The 21,476-nt window shown below is 43.0% G+C and overlaps 1 protein-coding gene across 3 annotated transcripts in view; it reads right to left on the minus strand.

Annotated features, from left to right (window-relative positions):
- Positions 1–18,841, minus strand: part of LOC109857440 (nucleolar protein 4-like) — a 64,690-nt gene extending 45,849 nt beyond the window's left edge. For all 3 annotated transcript variants that reach the window (XM_020433750.1, XM_020433742.1, XM_020433758.1), the window contains exon 1: positions 17,480–18,841. In XM_020433750.1, the coding sequence (XP_020289339.1) occupies positions 17,480–17,524 (45 nt within the window). In that variant the 5' untranslated portion in view covers positions 17,525–18,841. The remainder of the gene's footprint in view (positions 1–17,479) is intronic.
- Between the last annotated feature and the right edge of the window lie 2,635 nt (positions 18,842–21,476).

The raw sequence follows: 21,476 nt of genomic DNA on the forward strand, positions 1-21,476 counted from the left end.
GAATTCGAGAAGCAAAATGTTTGCGCGCGCGAGCGAGATATGTACGCGAGGTGCACACACGTACATATGTGACCCGTCCCGACGCAGCGGCGGACTCGAAAATCATTTTTTGCACAAGCGGGTATTTTCATGCAGCCACGTAGACGCGAGCTTTTGTTACCCCGGTGCAACGACCCGCGAACAATATTAATACTCCCCGCGCAAAGGGGAAGCGTAATATTTTACATTCTCTATTGACAAGCTCGCGCTGGATTTCGATGATTCAACCCCCCCTTCCTCCCGTACCAAGCACAGTTAAAACCCCTCTATACGCGTCGTTCATGCAAAGTAACACTTTCAGACGAAAAAGAGTATCCGGCAAAATGAATTATGGATTTTAATATCGAATTTCTAAGTGCGCGTCATCAGACGGAATTTTTAAAAGTTCAGCGGGATTTTTGACGTTTAATTTAAATATTCGACGCAGTTCCTAAATTTTTAATATTGTTTTTAAGCGTACCACACATGTGATAACAGAAATGCGTCTCCGTTTAGCAAAATGAATTATGGACTTTAGTGTCCGAACCTCCAAGGCCACTGCTGTGTTACCTTTGCTTCCGCGCTATTACGGACACGCGTAACGTCCGAACGTGTATTGCATGAAAATTATATTTTTTCTTTTGAGCTTAGCTTCACTTATTTATATAAGAAACTTTAGAATTGCACAAAGAGATTACGACGTGCAAACTATGTATTAATTAAATTAATTATATTCAATTGCATCGAACTCTGTTCATACGATTTATTCAGGATTCGCTAGAAGCGATTCGGTGGCCTAGTAGTTTCGATTTTCGATTATTAGGAACGAGCGATAAACTCAATAATGTGTGCAACCTCTTCAGTTGCCATACCACAAATTACAGGCACATACATACACAATCTCGCCCTCTCTCTCTCTCTCTCTCTCTCTCTCTCTTTCTATCCCTCTTTCTCTCTCTCCATGCGTATTACTCGCGATGAATACCCATTACTTAAGTGCGAACAATGCCAGAGACCTAATCCAACGCGCACGCAACTGAACGTGCAATTTACACACGTGCATGTTAATGCGGATGAAGCACAGTGAGAGAGCACGAATTCGTTCGAGAAAGCACGCCGAAACGCACTTTTAAACACGCGCTTTTTCTGATCAATTTAGTTTCAAATACACACTACAAATACCTACAAGTATTCAGATCTAATTTTAATAAAATTTTTTTATACAAAGCTTTAGATAAAATATTTTATGCAAAAAAGCTAATTTTCGCGCTGCGATTTTGTTTGACATATTTTATAGTAAATTTGTAAACTAGATTCTAGTATATAGAACTAGATTGCTAGTATATACTAGCTGAGAAGTGCAAACATTCTACATCATTTACAACAATGTGAGAACTCGCAGGTTCTAGATTGCACATCTAGGTGTTAGATCGAGCGAACGTTACTAAGAATTCAATTAACGGTAATTATACGATGACCCGTCCCTCGTTACTTTTCCCGGTGCACTTTTCCCTCAACTTATCGCGATGTTCTCCGCCCACTGTGGACACGGTCGCAGGTGCACTCGCATGTGTAAAAGCGAGCGAGCGGGTCTTTGCCAGAAAGTTTGAGCAAAGTCCCATTTACGGTGGTTGAGACCGACCGTCCTATCTGACTCTCTGTTTTCCTCTGATCTTCCCCCTCGTTTCTTTCAGACCATCCCCAAAAGGGAGCTTGCATTTAATGCCCGATGGAAGGTCCTTAAGAATTGGCCATGGCGTCCGCGAGTGTACACCGACTGGCTAATTGTGTGTTCGGAGTTTTGGGGTTGCGGCGGGGGTTGAATTGGCGCTTTTATGCCCGTGCCTGGATAAGGGCGACAGCGACGGCAAGGGATGCCAAATCCGGCGTTAGACCTCCGGGTCTATAGGTGTTTCGAAATCCTCTTTGCCGGTATCCGCGCAATAAAAGGGCCGCAACGCGGACTTCTCCGGGAACTTTTAGCCGCATATTTAATCCCTTCGCGACCTGGCGCGTTTTCAAGAGAGCCTACTCAAGTAGGCGTCGCGCAAATAAACTCTTCTCAAACGAACGTTTTTTTTATAATTGTTCGAGCATTTTGATTACGTGTCAATACTTTTTATTATTAACATATTATTATGTGTGTAATCGTGTTTCTCTATTTACATATATAAATGTGATAACAGACACGTAAATCAAATCCAGCACATTGTTCTTTTAAAATTTTGTTTCCCAATACTATACATATTATATTTATAGATTGAAAACAAATGTGTTTCACAATATAATAGAAATTATAATTACATCAAATATAAACGAAATGATCAATCAGTAGGAAATTAAATTATCTCACTACACACCGATGCGTGTGTACGCTCTATTTTAAGTTTCCGAACGTTGCATATGGAAGTCGCGATAACAACCGATATTATCGAATCGATTAAATAAATTTTTTCAAGATATCGATGATTATCGTTTCTAAGGAGATACAAAAAATTGATTTATTCGCTGAATGCAATTATTACGTTTAAGAGCAAAAATAATGATACTTGTATGTGTTTCGCGTGTTTGCGAATAAAAACGACAATTTGCGATATATTCGCGACAATTTCTTAAGACGTTTGAGAAGCAGCGAATTATTAAGTTTTTTCCGGCATCACTTTTTTTTTCGTTTCAATCACGCAATTTCGACGTGCGCTAGTCGGTATGCCATCGGACGTGTATACACATGTGTCGAATAAACGAGCAGTTATCGCCGGTAAATTTCAACGCGCGCGATATGTAATATCAATTAAAGCGCGCAGCCATAACTATGCTACGAGGGGGAAGCCCGTGTCGAAATACCGTGGTGAATATTTTCCAATTCTGTGCAGAGTTGGGAAAAAAAAAAAAAAAAATCACGAGAGAGGCGAAAATCGAGCAGAGATAGACGAGAGTGCCAGAAAGAGAGAGCAAGAAAGCGCATCCGTTTTTTATTGAGTTTGCAAAAAACATATTCGTTTTCCGCGTACTTCCGCGAACACCTTCCGCTGTTTTCCCTCTCTTCTCTCGTTCTTTCTTTCTCTCTCTCTCTCTCTCTCTCTCTCTCTCTCTCTCTCTTTGTTCTCGTCCCTCCATTTTACTCTCCTGGCAGTGACGTTCTATCTGCCGCACTATCAACGGAAAGAGAGAAAGAGACGCCCACTTAGAAGGGGAAGATAAAACAATTTGATAAATCGCTTGTGGCGCGAGGGGTTGCGTCACCCCTTATTTCTATGTCATTGTGTATCGTGGGCTACATACACACGTTATACTCGTTCGGAAACTCGTCGTGGGTTAACCGTTAAAGCCGCGCGGCAACGTACCGTACCGTAGATAAGTGTTAGGTATCAACTTGTTGCATTAATTACAGCGGGAAGGCTATTAGCCATCGATTCGCGCGAAACCTCGCCTCTCCATGTAGTTAGCTCTCTTCCACGTTTCTAGCGCGCACATTATTACACACGCGTGCGCGAATACAGATGCTGATGCACGCACACGCATATAAGCGCACGCCAGCGCAAGCCGCACAATCCTCCTGGACTTCTCACGTCACTCCCCGTTGTGGCCTAATGTGCACTGAAGTGCGATGCGCCGGTATGTACATGCGAGAAGGATTCGCGATCGATATAGAGTGATACGAGGGATCGAATTCTTTTAGCGCGAACGGATCAAATATTTCGGTTTTACTTTGTGTTTTTATTAAAATCGAAATGCTATTTGCAAAAAAACAAAAATAAAAAAAAAATCATTAATTACTCTCTAATTACACACTTAGCAATCAATAAATAAAATATTACAAAGATTACAACTATGTGTGTGGATTTAATAAAAAAATTTTCTGGATTATTTTTGCAGATCTGCTCGCTTTTACGACTCCGTGCGCTTTGGATGCACTCGGAGCAAAAGGAAGGTGTTTGCAGGAACGGATACGTGAACCGGAAGTGGTCGGTAACACCGCGCCTGGCTGCCGGCAATTACGCCGGACCCACACGACTATCCCTATCAACTCGGCAACGCGCGCGAGTGTAAAATTTTCGCGTGTATTTAGGTTCCTAGTCTGGATTGCGCGCGCATACGTGTGTGTATCGTTCTTTGTACGTGTTCTTACGGTACGTGTGTATACGTGCATGCGGCGCGAATGTACCGGCCGGATGAAAAAAAAAAAAAAAAGGCACGTCGTTTCTCTCTCACTCTCACACTCTTTTCCCTCTCCTCTTCTCCTCATACGACGGCTGGCGGTCTGCTCACCTTGATAATGCGAGATATCACGCGGGTACGTAAGTAAACGCGTGCATGCGTTTCGTATGTGTGCGTGAACGCAGGAAGAAAGAGAGGCCAGTAGGTATCCGTAACTAGACACTTGCTGGTGTAGCGAAATTAATTATGTTACACGTATATCTCGTGGCGTCTTTATTTCTGACCGCACAAAGCAAGTTTTTTCTACTGTCACGAAGCACGCGATCAATGAAATGTCGTAACACAATATTCAATTTTGAAATATAATATCCGACGTAACGTCGACAAACGATTCGCGCTTTAATCGTCACGCGCACATATAGATACGGTTTTCGAGAAAAACCAATGTTTCTGCAATATTTATATTTAATATTTATATAAAAAAGATAAAAAAAATTCGCTCGGGAAAGTAGCAATGGTACGTTTGAGAGGATTTCTGCAGATATTCGTATAGAACACATATAAACCAATCCTCTTCATTTCCCGAATGCCAACGTGGAAACGTTGACATGCCAGCGTTCGACTGCAAATGAGAAAGGGAACGCGCGATGTTCGCGGCATCATTAGCTCGATCGGAGTCGGTTTCCGCGAATTGCCAGTGCCGACGTGTGCGCATATACGGTATCGAGTTACGCGGATAAATTCGAAAAGGTCGATATTTTGAAATGCCATCGCCAGGGGTTGACCGGGGGCTATTTTGAGTGTGCCGTACGTAGTCACGTATACACAGAGAAAGAGAGAGAGGAAAAGAGGGGGAGAGACAGAGAGAGACAGAGAGACGGAGAGAGAGAGAGAGAGAGAGAGAGAAAGCCCGAACACACCACCCGTCAATAATCCGCTGAATAAACTATCGTCCACCCGCCCACACGAGCCACCCACCCGTTCACCACACAACTCCACTCGAGCGCCACGTACAGCCGTGGCTGTATATCATACACACGCGGAGGTCTGCGCGTGCCTGTATACGATCGTAGGCACCGTGCACGCACATACGGTACGGTACGTGCTAATATATGTACCGCAGAGGCCCCTCTGAACGGACATACATGAGCGCACGTGTGTGGTATTGGCGGGAGATGGGAAGGGAGGAAACCGTAAACTCGACTAGCGCGAGGTAGTCACGAGGAGGAGACGCGGTGCAATGGCTATGAACGGTGCAAGTCGGGAAACGAGCTTGAACGAGATAAGAGACCTATGATATCAAAGACTTGGTATAGATGCAAATCGTCAGATTTTATTTGAAAAGAAATAAACGTGGAAAAGCATTACACACAATGTGTAATTATAATTAATAATTATACACTTTTGTGCACTTTTCTCTTTTAAAAATGCACAATGTGAATTAGCAATTTATTTATTCACTTATTTAATTTTAATACGCAGTGGCTTTTATAAAATTCTAACAAATCTCGCGGATCTTATGTATATTGCAAACATAACCGTGTAGATTTCATATTCTCATTTGAAGTAATTATTTATTTAATTAGCTCTCTCTTGTTCAGATTCAAGCGTCTCTCGGATCAACGCTAGCGAATCACCTATATACGAAGAGCGCGATGTATTATTGACACCGCAACCCCCAATGTAGCCTGCCACCACCAATCCCCTATGTGCGCTCTCTTGTTCGGAATCGGACAGATATATGCGCATATACGCGCGCATATACGCACATACACACACACACACACACAGACAGACAGACACACATCAATGTACGTCTGAGCGTTAGTATAGGGTGGCAAGTTGCAAACTGGCCCGGCTGCCGTTCTCGCCTCTCCACGCCGTGCACTTTTGCGCGCAACACGAACTGTCAGACGAAATGGACAATGTCGCATAAAGTGCGGTCATTATGCGTCGCGGCGTTTAACTTGCCGCGCATCGATTTTCTTATCGGAACGTCTCGCGGCGAGAAAAAGAAACTTTGTTCCTTGTGCTTTTAAAAGTCGCTCGAAAACTCGACATGTCTCCCCGCGTTTCTCGCCTTTAACTCATAAATTAATCATGTGGCGTTTTATCGCGTGGCGACGATCGCCGGCTCGATCATTTTCGACTTCGCTTATCGATTACGGGAAAACTACCGTGTGAAATATTTTTTTATTTTATTACTTAACTCTCTCGCACATCTCCGACGCGGAAACGTTGAGAATTGTAGATACACCGATCACATAGTTCTTATCAATTATGGAGCTTGAGGTAGGTCCGAAATTCAGGAGTTTCCCTTCAGACGATCTCGCGGCTAATTTGCCGGATCGTCTCGGTTACTCCGGCTTCGCCCGTTGCATTCCGAGGAGAGAGGCGGTGGGAGCGCAACCTCGGAGCTTACACCCGTGTTAGCTACGTGTATGAATAATGAAAATTCACGGGATCGAGTATAATTACCAGCGAAGCGTCGCATCCGGTCTCGATTCAGACGATCGTCAATTTTCGGGGTAATCGGCGAATCCGGTCGACTGGGGTTCTGGATAGTTTCAGGGACAGATTTAATTACGTTGGAAAGAGAGAGAGAGAGAGAGTCGTACCGAGCGAGATCACAGAGAATAAGAGGTGCCAGAGGCGGGAATACCGGCGTAGAGAACGACGAAGGAGGACGAAGGGGAACAAGAAGACGGGAGGGTAAAGAGATGCCAGAGATCCCTGACTTCGTGCCTATCTTTGGATCGGCTCCTCCACCCTTAGCGACGAAGTACGAACCTACGTCGATTAGTCGGAATTAACTTCCAACACGCTCGCTCTCGCACATCCAAGAGCCCTTCGCTTGGCCCAGGTCCGGGATCGCGGGGATTACCCGACGATAAACGAATTCACTCACCGTTAATTGACTTCGGGCAGGGTAATCACGAGTGAAACTTTCACGTCGCGCGCGATTATAAGCGCGTTTGATTGGCAGCGCGACGGAGCGAGACGGTAAGAGAACTAGAAGAGCATGAAATTTATAGAACTTCGTCTGCGTCCCGAGATAATCCACAGATAAGGTCGGATCGTCGTCGTTTTTCGCTCGTATGAGGACAATTCGCGCGATTTATCCTACGTTATTTTCTTATTTTAAGATATGAGGAAGAGACGTGCGACTCTCAGTGGGGTTCATAAATATTAAAACGCATTTGAATTGAAAATTTAAAAGTAATATATGTGAAACATATGGTTTTAAAGCGTTGCATCGGAAATTTTATGATGTTTTATTTACTTACTCCCAAAATGATTAGAAACTCTTCAGTGTAGCGATTTGTATTTCTAAATTAAGAAAAGTGCACTATCTTTGTATTTCTGTTTCTTTGGTCTGCACGCGATTACAGGAAGATACGAAGAAAATGTATGCATTTAAAACATGAGTCACGCTGATGTATATGTATGTATAGAACGTGGACAGAACATCGAACAATTTAATCGATACTCGACGAACTGAATATCAAAATTTGTCCGCTAAAAGAATCAATCTGACATATCTATAGTTTTTCTTTAAAACAATGTTTTTTTTTTTTCGAACAGTTTTAAGATACAGATCGGTGATGTAATTTGTCTCTCGATTTACGAATGTTCGAAACGAATGCTCGTGCACGCGGATAGCAGTATTTTCTTTTACTCTCATTTAACGCAAAAGAAGAATATTCTTTGTATCTCGCGAATGTAACCGAAAGTCATCGTCGGTGATTCAGACGCCGTCATGCGTCTTTGTCTCGAGGTGCACTATCGCTGAACGTCACCAGGTACTTGTTTCGTTTTGAATTTGTCTAATGACGCAGCTAAAATGTTTCTATCAAATCTCGCATCAAATATCGGACTGCCTTGGGACGGTTTTTTTTCAGTTTTTGAAAAGTCAGTGTCTTTCCAAAAATCTCCAAATAATTCGTATTACCGTATCCGTGAAAAAAAAAAAAAAACATCGGAAGCACATGACCAACAGACTTCTATACGAATTACAAAGCGTGACAAAAAAATAAAAAACAAAGTTATTTTCCCATTCTTCAGAGAGAAGTGAAGAAAAATCAATATTTGAAGATATTTTCACTATGAAGTGGAAAAAGATTAGTATTACGAAAATACTCTTGGTTTTAAGATAGTTAAAGTTTCTTCTTCTTTTGAATTTATACATGTCTTTTTTGAGACACTTTCGCGCTTTATAATAAAAGCTATTTTAACTAAATAAACATTGTTTAAATGCGCGATATAAATTAAATATATATAAAATGTGAAATAACATAATAAGAACAAAGTTTAATTAAAACAAAAGAACAAAAGCTTTCTAACATTGACATATCTACTGACAAGTTTCACATATTACGATAAACTTATTTCAGATGTGTGAATTATCGCGCGACCGCAAATTATTCACCGAGCCATCGTGAAATTTCCAGACACGCGTTTTATCGCGTTAGATGGATCGATACCACGACCGAAAGCAGACCGGATAGAGATCGTAAAGCGGCGGCGTTTATTAAGCGCGCGCGACTGCGATACCGGATTCAAATCGTCCCGACCCGCACAGAAGTCGTTTGCGGGTTAAGCGAAATCGCGAAAGTGCGTAATCACACGCATAACGGAGGTAGTGTTCGGTCGTGTTTGTGCGCGCATTTTCTACATATGCACACGATATATATGTATACACACGCACGCACAGACACTCGATTCGCCGGGAGAGTACCGCAATGATAAAAAGCACATCCGTGACTCCTTCTTTTTTTATCGGTCCCTCTCCCTCCGGCTATCGTTCGCCCCTCCTTCTTTCTGTCACTTTTTCTCTCTCTCTCTCTCTCTCTCTCTCTCTCTTCTTCTCTTTTCGTCTGTCTCTGCACCGATCGCAACATAAAGAGACGATGTGTGCGCGCGTGCACACGCGCGCATTCTCTCTCTTGCGCGCTGAGTGCATGCTTCTTCTGCACACAGTATACGGTCTGTGTGCACGTGACGGTTGCAAAAAGAATACAGAACGTTACATGTGGACGACGTCGCGGACGATGCGGTGTACCTTGACACGGATGGCTCCCTGAATCACCCGGCAGCTAGCAACAAACATCACCTCGCGCTATCACCACACGCCTACTGCCTAACACGAGCGAGCGCGCGCGTTCATGTACGTTGGAGAGTGCGTGAGCGCGCGCTCGTTGCGTCCCGTACCCGTGTAAAGCGGCTGACGAACGGCCAGGCTGGCGACGTCGATAAGCCCATCATCAAGCTGCCCGGCCTGCCGACGACTTGGTAGGAAATTCCATTTCCTCCGATTCGTGTCGCGGTACGTGATTCCCGGTTGGTTGGTCGCGCTCGTTCCCGGTCGGGAGGCAAAGAGCGTGGCGAGCGAGCGAGAGAAAATCCCGAGGAGAGTTTGTTATACGCGTTAATTTACGCGAGTCTTTCCGCGATATTAATCGTATACCTAACATCAAAGTTGTGCCGACGTACGTATTTAATTTAAGATTTCCTCGATAAATTTGTAGCAGATATTTTTTTCTAGAAACATTCTATTTTTTCCTTTTGTGTGGAAAAAATAAAAACAATATATATATGTATATTTTTACGTTACTTGAAGAAGGTATAAATGCAAAGCAAAATCGAAGATAATGAATTAGACGTCACAAAGTTGATAAATTAACACGTTTAGATGAGAAAAGTGCTGGTTTCGAGAAAAGACTTTAATGAATTTTATTCATGATTCTCCGCGGGACATTGACATCGCAAGGAATACACGTCCTACTTTACTTGAAGATCGTCGGTATAATTACAATGGAACAGTCTCTAGCATCTTAAGTCCATAATCCTCAATACAACGAGCTTCCACCGGAGTCCTTTTGCAGATATCCGCAGGGAGTAATAAAATCCGGTGGTTTAAAGGGAATGAAAGTTTTTGGCAAAAGCCGACCATCGGGCGTGTAAATTCGCCGTAATTTTATCGACCGCGTGCCCATAAATATTTCCTGGGCATCGCTCTCTTTCTCTCTCTATCTCTTTTTCTCTTTCTCTTTCTCTCTCTCTCTCTCTCTCTCTTTCTTTCTCTCTCTCTCTCTCTCTCTCTCTCTCTTTTTCTGTCTTTCTCCCGCCCTCGATGCGCCGTTTCGGGGTCGGTAATATCGGACTGTTCTTCTCCTCCTGGCTCTCCGCGAAGGAAAAGATAAAAATAACCGTACAAAGAAAGCACGCTCGGCGCGGCGGTGCTAGGGTGGGTATATGGCGATCTCAGGACGTGAGCGCAGAGAGGAACCTTCGTGGCTGTAGAAGAGGAAGGACGTGGGGGCGTGGTTCCGAGCCGAGTGCATTATCGCAGAATGCACTTTTGGAACATACCGCGCACCATTTTCGGGGTAACGCCTCGCGCCTGTAAAAGGGTGATAGTGCACTCGACGTTCAGGTACGGATAGTGCCTTTTCGTGGTCTAGCAGATACATAAGTGAGCAAAGAAATATTAAAAGGAACATAATTCTTAGATATTTTTTACATGATATGTAACTCAAAAAGATAAAATGTTTATGAAAAAAATCATTTTGTAAAAATTATTTATATAATTTGTGTCCGAAAAGATGTGCATAAAAAAAAAGACAAAAGAAACCATTGACCTTCTATAAATACCTTTTCCGTTTTTGTACTCAGGTTAAATTTCGTAGGTTTTCACGCGGAGACTCGCATGGAAACGAACGCGTATTTCTCGTAAACGTGTAACAGGGGTTTTGGAAAACGTGCGCGAAACGTGCTGCGGCGGATTCGAAGGACCCTGTTCCAGATATATTTGGAACGAGAGCTTTTACACCGGCGGCAAGCAGACGGCCTTAAAGCGACGGGGGAAAGAGGGGAGGAAGAGCGCAGAGAGGCAAACTTACCGTGGGGTAGCTGAAAACGGGGTGAGAGAAGAGCCAGTTCTCCGTTCTCTTTTTTTTTTCTTTCCTCGCCTTTCTGCCATCACGTTCAATCTTCTTTCTCTTTCTCTCTCCCACTCTTATACAAACTTGTTCTCTCTCTTTCTTTCTCTCTACCTTTCCAGCTTTAGCATAGTGAACTGTGCACCAGCGCACTCTTATTGTCGGTTCCAGGCACCAGCATACCTGATCTTATGGGAAATCCATACTCCTGGCCCTTCGGTGGGAATGTTACAAGAATTTCCTTTGCGCATACCCTTCGACGAACCTTCCTCACCCTATTTTCCTTTCCTTCTCTCTCTCCTCCATCTCTCTACCTCTCTCATGACACAGAGGCCTGTTTCTCGCCACCCGCTTCTTTCCAATTCCGATCGAGATGTTCGCAGCGAGACTACACGCGCATCGTGCTGGAACGACCATAACGAGGACGTGTTCTCGATGCAAAAAGCGCGGCGCCATTCTGCCTTCCGCGTTGCATCATAAACGCGGTATAATGACGCTGCCGCGATTAAACAGAACGCGCCATTCGACGTACTGCATTTTCATTTTAATACAGTAGTAAATAGTAAAAAAAAAAAAAAAAAAAAAAAAAATATATATATATATATATATATATATTAAGGATACTATATTCACAAAAAAAGAAATTTAATAAAACCACCTGACTTACTGTGATATATGAATTGTAAGATTGATATACATATATTGCCAATTTTGTATGGATAATAAAACGTGATCGATAAAATATAGACTCGTGGTAAATATATAGTTGCCGCGTGTTTTACTTGTGATTGTGTCGATGTCAATTAATTGTGAAAAGAGTATATACATCCGGATGTACACCGAGCCACAGAACACAAAACCCTCTAAACGACCTTTGTAATTGGTAATTACCTTCAGCGATTTCGATGACGATTTATTATAACGTTCCGTAATTGCGATATAATTGTGTATTATATGAAAACACAATTTGTATTCTGTGGTGTCATTATTCGTCGATGATGTTATTTTGCAATATGGCGACAGTAATTTCACCGAGACATCATCAAGCTTCCCCAAATCCCTGCGCGCCATCGAATTACATTAGAACACCATAAAAACCCGTTTTAAAGGTCACAGACGCGCAATATAACTGTCGTTCTATTTCGATATATTGATATACAATTACTGACTGTAAACAATAAGAGTTGTTATTTCATTAATATAAAACAAATTAATTTGCTTTGAAGGAAGAACAATTTATCGTATTTAAGATGGAAATCGATAAGATGACGTGTGTATTGAAAACGTGTGTATCACTGGATCGAACGCGAAACATCGAGCGTGAAACATCCGGGGAGGAGGGAACGTCCTGTTTCGAGCGCCAACATTTACCGTTACGCACGAAAGCGCCTTATGTAGCGTCGCCGGGCCCTCAGGCCTTTCTGGCCTCGGCACGTCCCGTAATTTAGTCCCTTAACGAGAGAATTGCACGCCTCATTAACGCTCCCTCGCGCAGGACTGTGCACGTGGCTTCCACCTCGAAGATTCAATTCGGGAAGAGCATACGTGTTATCTCTTTCACGTGTGTATTTGTAATCAAATATCACTATTAATCACATCCGATTATTTTTGCAAAAAAAAGTCACAAAAAGTAAAATTAACTTACTTAAACATTCATATAAAGAAATATATTAATTATTTTGAATAAACTATCAACGAGAGAAATAATAATATGGCAAATAAAGGGTCTGGATGTACAAGCGAAATATTTGTAAGGTGTAAATTACACAAATTATGATTCGAATCATATTTAATTCGCGAAAATCTATACCAGATGCTTGGAATAATATATCTAATATGAATTGTTGAACATTAATTTTGCGACAGATAGTTTTAGTTTATTAATGTATTTTATCGTGAACTGTTCGTTAGTTTGCTTTCCAGAGATGTGTAAATGTATCGTCTATTATTAGATGGTAAATTTTTCTGTTTTTCTTTTCTTCCTCTTTGCTCTTCCCAAAAGAGAATTGATCAATGTTCGGGAGTCACGTAATACGAAGAGAGAGCGCACGGTGTGGATATAACATATGAATAATGAGGATTGAACGATCTTCGATTTTGTTCGATAATGTACACGAGGTCCGGTCCAAGAAGCATTTAATTGAATAGCCGCTATTCGATGCGAATTATAACGTGATTATTGCGGTGTGGCTCGTGTGGTGTTTCATGCAGTAGTGGCCGCGAGCGTGGAAATGGTCGAGCTAGATTAGCGCACGAGGGACGAAGGATGCACTTATACTGATTAAAAAAAAGAGGAAAAAAAGCGAAAATACTTGTCGCCGGAATGCTTTTAACGAATTAATGCCTCCTCCTCTCTCCGGCACTTTTGCGATACAATATTTACTTTTGCTTCGTAAGTCGTGTTTGCTGTATGCGCGGCCCTACGCCGCTTAAATCATTTGTCGCAATTTAATAGAATGAAAAATAAATACAAGCAATGCGAGCTTTAATTACGGCGTTAATTATCCTCGCTCACCGGAAGCTCTCCTTCGGCCAACTGGGGAGGAGAACTGCTTTACGGAGTTGTTATGAATTTCCCGAAAATATTAATACGCGAAAGGTGCGTCTATTAATCATCACTGTTTACTCGTCACTCAAGTGTATAATCTAGAAACATGAAAAAATATAAATAACAGATAAACATCAATTTCCTTTCCACAAGGTTAATGTTTTTTTTTTTCACAACTTCGAATATAGGTACGCATCAATATTTCGCACTTCGTTATTATATTTTTGTCTTATGCCTCGCTGCTATCAGATAGAAGGAAAAAATATTGAACGACGAGTTACATCATGCGAAATTTTTAAGCTCACAAGATTGAGTTCGAAAACATCCGGACACGGTTAAATTCGCCGATAAGTTGGCCTCGAGGAGAGAAAGGTTTTATCATCATGCGAACGCGCGTGAAGATGCGACGTCGGCGACGTCGGCAACGACGGTGACGACGACGACGACGACGACGACGAAACGGAAACATGTGTCACGATAGAAAGAGAACGTCTGCGTACCGGGTCGAGTGGTAGAATAAAGACCGAAAGGCAGAAGAGGGAAAAAACGGAGAGAAGAGGATGGAGAAAAGGGAGGAAGAGCTGCCGCTCTGGAAAAATATAACCTGTTGGACCGCGAAAGAGCGAGAGCTGCGTACGGTGAAGAGAATGAGAGAGAATGAGAGAGCGTGAGAGAGATAGAGAGAAAGCGAGAGAAACGTTAAAGAGAAACAGAGAGCGCGCGGAATACGTGAGATAGAGGGAGAAATCCGGTAGAGCGGACGACCGCATTGAAAGAAGAAGGGGAAAAGAGAGACGAACAGGACCAACAAGCGGAACAGAGAAAGAGAGAAAAGAGAAGAAGGACGTATATAGGCGTCCCGAACCTACCTCAACTTCGACTTGACTTTCGCAGTTCAATTCTGATCTGATCGCTCTCTACCTCGTCGGAAAGGTAGCCGTTAGTATATTTACACATTGCTTTCGCTCTTCGACATAATGCCGTTAGTCTGTGTTGCATTCCTCTTTCTCATTCACCTGTTTTCGACGTTATCCACATTGAGGGGAACTTAATGAGACGGCGATGATGCGATGTTCAAGGATCAATAATAATCGTACATGTAAGTGGAGATTGTGCATAGAGAGATCCATAGAACACCATCGTATTCTCACTAGATCGTTTAGATCTTTAAATCTATTTTTTATGTTATTTACTTATCGATTTCTTTGACAGTCTATATATATTTGTCAGACACGAGAGAGTAGCGTTCAGCGCAAACATGACGTGACTGTTGAATACACTGAATGCGCGTGCGTAAATAATGAGAATGAAAATAGAGAGAGCGACAACGTGAGAAAAGGGGATGTAATTCGGACGGTGTCATCGGGAGCAATTTACTTTGCGCCGGACACGTCGATCGATAAATTAACGAGGTATGTTCGATACGCGGTCGCATTTTTATCGGATCGGCTCGTCGCGGGGAATCGCGTTTCGACGGCTGTTATATTATCGCGCTGAAAATCGCATAGATGGATATTCGAAAAATTGTTAAGAGACGCAGCACCGTTGTAATTCGTTTCACCGACGATCGCTTCGGTCCCTTTTTGCGCCGATTTTACCTTTATCGGCCGATAAACGCGGCCGTTTTTTTTAATCAAACTCGCGATACGAACGAAGATTAACAGCTAGGAAGGATGACGCAAATGTTTTGGATTTTTTAACACTTCGATTCCTTTGTATTATTGCCCGCTTTTGCCAAGTTGAATTTAATTGCGAGAGCGCAGTATTGCTTCTTCTTGCGTGTATGTGTGTGTTAATAAACTTGCTCCACAGAGATAAACTATATAACATATTTGCAAGAGAGAGAGAAAAAGAAAAAGAAAGATAACGTATTAAATTCAATATAAAAATATCTCTTTTATCGACTTTCCTCGATCTTACTTGTAATCTATTCTATATCGTATTAGATTTCACTATTTTTTTTACACGATACTTTACGTTTCAAAATTATTTTATCACTCCGATATTTTTTTTTTTTTTTATTTTATCACGAGCTTATCGAAATAGATTGTTAAAGACCACAAAAGAGATTTTGTACGAAGAAAAATGAGTTTTTTTTTTACGCAATTATCGAGACAATAAGATGAAAATCGAATAACATCAAACGATAGTTAGTTGACGTGGACGATGAGCACGTGCATAAATCGAGAGCGCTAAGATCGCCGCGAACACACACATTAACACACACCATCCGGGGATTATCTTTCGCGTATAGATACGTAGGTATAATCTGGCGCGTTTGCTGCGACCGAGGAGAAAAAGTCAGGAGATAAGTACAATCCAAGCGAGTTCGTCATTGACGTGCGGATTGCGCGATTCGCGCCGGATATGTCATCAAGGTTCATGCGATGATCGTTTGTCGATATACCGATGGATTTCAAAAAGAAGTTAGAACTTATTTATGATGTATATATCGAGAAAGACAAACACGTAAGAAATAATCGCTTTTGACCTTTTTCAGCGAGCGTCAACGTGCATATTAAAATATATAAAATATAATAATTACATTGATACAATTTTGTACAAAATGATATTAATGAATGAATTAAATTTGAAGATTATAGAGGAAAAAGATTTATTATTATTCATGTTGCAACAATTTTGTTTACAACTTTAAGTTTACGTGTGACGTTCCGCAATAACAAAAATATATTTGAATAACAAGATATGTTTATAATTATTGTTATTAAGTTTTATACGTTTTTATATTATTTGAATAACAAATATTTTTATAAATATCTGAGCAAAAGTTGTAAAAATTTTTTTATCTGTAATTATGTGCATTTATCTATAATAATAATTATTATTATCATTATTTATTTTTATTATTTATTATTATTACTTGTACTATTTATTTTATTGTTATTTATTATTACTAATTACAGCATGCGCAACGAACATAAGCGGATAAAAAAAAATCACATATAAAAAAAACATGTAAAAAAAAAACTTATCTTGAATTATATTTTGACGAAAGCTCGTCTTTTGAGTGTGTTTATATCCAGCGCGCAAACATATAATTAGATAACGCATTGCGAGTAATTTAGCGCGCGTTACGATGATGTTCCGCACGATGCATGAACAGAGCACGGGAACAATTTTTCGAACTCGCGCGGCGCACTTCGCCGCACCTCATCATGTCGTCGCTGCCGCCGCCGTTGCCGCCGCCGCCGCCGCCGCTGCCGCGCGGGATTTACACAACTCTTTCAATTAAAACTTTTCCGCAGTTTATCTTCCCGCGTACCGAAAAAAATTAGGTTCCGCGCGCGCAGTAACGAGTTCCGTAACGGAGAGAGCGCGCCGTTCTCCGGAGCTTGTTTTTTTTTTCTCTCCATGCTTTCGCTGGAAAAATTCATCGTCACGTCGGGGTTTTGCAGGTAGAACCGCGCTTTTGTAAGAACACGTCAAACATCGCCAAGGTTAACGTAGCAAAACTAAAAGAATTTTTTCGCTACTTGAGAGGCGACCCTTTCTCGCTCTTATAGTGTCGGAAAATGCTGACCTTGTACCTGTCCTATACACAACATTCATTACATTGAGAATTTGAAGTTCCTCTCAACTAGGAAGCTTGAATAAACTTTTTTTTTTTTTTTTTTTTTTTCAAATCTGGCAGGTTAGTTTGGGTCTCGTCTCGAAGTAGCATCGAGAAAAAGTACTGATATATCACGTGGCGATGAAGACATGAGTTAAGTATATATATGTATATGTATATATGAATGCATGTATGTATGTATGTGTGTATTTGTGTGTATGTGTGCGCGCTGCGCGTACTCACCTTGTGGTGCTGCATGACGGCAGTGGCCTTTCGCTTGGCAGACATATTCAGTTCGTCGGGGTGCTCTCTCTGCCCCCCTTCTCGAAGCGGGAAAATATCTGACTCGCTCTACCTCGCTGTTTGCCTCGGTCTCTACTACTGTCTCTACGTCCTTCGATCTTCTTTTCTTTTTTTCGCTTTTACTGACGAGTCATAGGCGGCCTGCGATCATCCGTACGGTGACGATCACAAGGGACACAAAAGCGCGAGGGAGGGGAAAGGAAGAAGGAAAAACGTAGGATTGACAACGGCGTAGCGATAAAGCGCTTCTCTTGTTTCTTGTTCCTGTAGTTTCTTTTTTCGCTTCTGTCTATGACAATCTTCGTCTAGCGCGTGGAACAAATCTTACTCCAGAATGTAGAAAACGAGGTGTTCTCCGGAGCGACCGGCACAAGTAAACTTTCTCGAGGTATCGTGTTTCTGTCCCTCTCTTTGTCTCTCTACTTTATGCCGCACGCGCGCGCGCGGTCGCACTCTGTCCCACCTTGCGCTCTCGCGAACTTTAAGCTCTCACCCCGCGTACATATATATACACACACACATACACACACACGCGCGCGGCACACGACGGCGCCACGAAAGTTCCGCGATAAAACCCTCAACGCAGTTATACCGCTGCAGCAGGTGTTGATGCCCGCGCGAAATTAAAACAATCTTCCGCGCGCAACAACAATCGAGAAAATATCTCAACAGCAAATCGAAAAAATTGTTGTTCTTTTATTTTGTATTTCTTCTAAAACGCACGTACACACATTATCTTCTGTCTTTGTCGAAAAAACTCTCGTTTCAGTTTTGTTCTTGTCTTTCTTCCTCCTTTGTACCGTCGTTTTGTAACGCGATAAACACGCACAAGGTAGCCTCACAAAGTTCTTATCAAGCCGGTGAAACGGTATTGCGATCAGCTGGCTCGTCGGATCCTTGAATCGCGTACCGCGTAAACACTTTCATTGAGTACTTCTTTCTTCTCCAATTCCGTTGAAGATAAAAAAAAAAAAATCCTCCGAATCGAATTGATGATGTCTCACGACAATGTGAAACAAACTCACACCTTCGATTCTCCACGTTATAACCGCGTGTAAACTGGCGCCTGAGTGTCGAGTGACGCTCGATCGAAAAAAATCAAGCGAGAGCACACTCGCCGTGTCACTGCTCCCGCGTCTGCTTCCCGAGTAATCGTCAATCAGGAAAATGGGCTGTGCGTGCAATTGCTGGCTGCGTACACGCTCGTTCTCAGTCTCGTTTACAGCGAAAAGTGAGAGAGCTTCGCGCTCGCTAACGGCTTCATAGAACGTCCTCACATCACGAGCGCTCTCAGCGAACTGACACGAGTGGCGACGCGACGACGACCTCCTCCCCTCTCCTCGCAGCTCTGCGCCGCCGCCTTTATGGCTCTCCGCACCCCTCTCTGGTGTCCTCTCTGCCTCACCCCAGCACCACACAGCGGAGAGCCTCATACCTTTCTACCGCGCTTCACCCATACCCCACTCTCTCACTCGCCGTCACCCTCTCTCCTCTCGCGCCTCTACCCACCTTCCGACGGTCCCTCCCGCTCTCCCGCAGAATCCCCTCGCCCTAGTCCTTCGACGACCCGCACCGCTCTCACTCCCCAGCGGCCCTCTTCGAGCGCGTCAAGCCCCCTCGGTCCCTCGTATCCCCCCGTTCGTGCTGTGACCGTTCTCTTTCCATCTCTCTTGCCCGTCTCGCTTCCTCTCGTTTCTGCTTCTCTCGTTCCCGACGCCCTCGTCGGTTCCCCCCTCGACCCTCGACCCTCTCCACTCGGTTCGGTGCGGTAGCGGCGGCGGTAAGGTAGGGTCTGTCACCGTCAGAACATCGAGGGAGCCGCTGGACGAGTAACTCGGCGAGCAGGGGGAAAGCGGGGGAGAGGGATTCAAAGGGGCGTAAGGGGCCGCTGTCGGGCATCCGGCAGCGCGGGGTAGGGGTGAGGAAACGGGCGGCAGGGACCTTTCCGGACGATGAGGGCGAGAGCAGAGGGGAGGGGCGGTATAGTACAACGTAGAGCGAGGGGCCAAGGGGCGCCCAGCGCTCATCGGCCGAAGGGGCTTCCACACGGGTGTGTTAGGCTTGTGCTTAGAAGGGTATGTGCCCACCGCTTTGCTCCTCCAACGTACATGTGCGCGCTGCTACGTGGACGTACGGTATCTACGGTCTTTATCGCCCTCTCTCTCTCTCTCTTTCTCTTTCTCTCTCTCTTTCTCTCTCTCTCTTCGGTCGGCCTTCGTCTATTCGAGTGTGTTGCGCTCTACCTATATCACTCTCGGTGTGCGTATCTCTCTCTTTTTATCTTCCTTGTTCTCGCTTCCATTCCGTCTCTTTCTATTACTCGTCTTCTCTTCCTCTCTTGACGGACTCCGTCTTTTGCACCGTACTGTCGCGCCAGTGTGCCACTACCGGCGATACGTAATGCCGTCCGTGGCTTTGCCGTGCTACTTGCCACGGCACCTTCGACGAGAGTACGTATCGTCTTGCCTGCCCGTATGTCTTGCCTTGCCCGCACATACGACCTGTACGAAAGAGCACGTCGGACGGGTTTACTTGCCTGATGTATACATTTTTAGGAGAAGCCTCTCCCTCTCTCTCTCTCTCTCTCTCTCTCTCTCTATCTCCGTTTAAGTCTTCCGTATTATTAGCTCGTCGTCATGCTACCACTGGCCTGCCTTAATACCGGTGTCGACGATCTACGCGTAAATAACAGTAGTCCACCGCGAGGCGGACTGTTAATATCTATACTTTTGCACGTAATCTGCGTACTCCAAAGTGATCAAAATTATCGGCTACCTTGTTGTCGTTCGACATCATTTTGAATTATAAAAAAATAAAAAAAATAAATAAACGATCTGCGCATCATCGACACGTAGATTACGGATGATTGACACGTGGATGATTAACATTCGTTAATTAAAATACTTCCGCGGCATGTTCAGTCTAGACGAATATTTAAAGTGCAATAATATAATAATACGTCCAACGACATCTGGATACAATTTCAGACACGCAGTTTTTCTCGCTTTTATCTTTATTTTGAAGCGAGTGTTTTTTTTCATTTCGCGCTTGTATCAGTCTTCGATGTTATTAACTGATCGTGCTACCAGTTCGGATTAATAGTCCGTTTATCTCAGCCGGGGCGGACGCGTCAAGTTCAATAATTATAATGCGGAGCGAAGTTCCGATTTTCAGACACGCCAGTTTGTTATCGTCTTTCTGTAATTACGGAGCATTTGCGGAGCCTGATACGTATAATTCGCGTGATGAATATATCGCTAAACCTTTGATTCTCAAAAGAACGAACATGTAGAAATATATCTGCGAGTAACTTTGTAACTTAAAGTCGAGTTACATATATACATTTTCAATCACCCGCGTATATACGCGCGCGTCTTTCGTCGAAACGATATTTACACTTTACGGTGATTCGTGCAATTTCGAAAAAACTTCGGTAATTTCTCAACAAGATCGCGATTTCTCTTTGCCGCAAATCTAAGCGTTTGCAGTTAATCAATCGCATGCATCGGGTCAAGTACGAGCAGAAACTGCGGAAAATTTGCGCTTTCCGAGAAAAAGATAAACGGCAGAGTCATTGATTTTGTCAGAAATACTTAGTAAATTAGTAAATTAGTATGTTTGCACAACATTTTGTTAAAGCTACAATAGCAGTAACGCGTGATTGTCGTTTCATTAGTAGTCAAAATGCATCAGTTTCGACAATGTGTAAAAAGATATCAGAAAAAAACGGTTACAAATTTTTTTAATTAACCCAATATTTTAATTAATTTCATGAATCTCTTTACATTATGTTCTGTGTTAATTGTTTTATGGACATGATACGTTGTAATTATCGCGTATAGAGAGAGAGAGAGAAAGANGAGAGAGAGAGAGAGAGAGAGAGAGAGAGAGAGAGAGAGAGAGAGAGAGAGAGAGAGAGAGAGAGAGAGAGTGCAAT

The sequence above is a fragment of the Pseudomyrmex gracilis genome, unplaced genomic scaffold, assembly GCF_002006095.1.
Source record: "Pseudomyrmex gracilis isolate BER0280 unplaced genomic scaffold, ASM200609v1 scaffold_5, whole genome shotgun sequence".
Taxonomy (NCBI): domain Eukaryota; kingdom Metazoa; phylum Arthropoda; class Insecta; order Hymenoptera; family Formicidae; genus Pseudomyrmex; species Pseudomyrmex gracilis.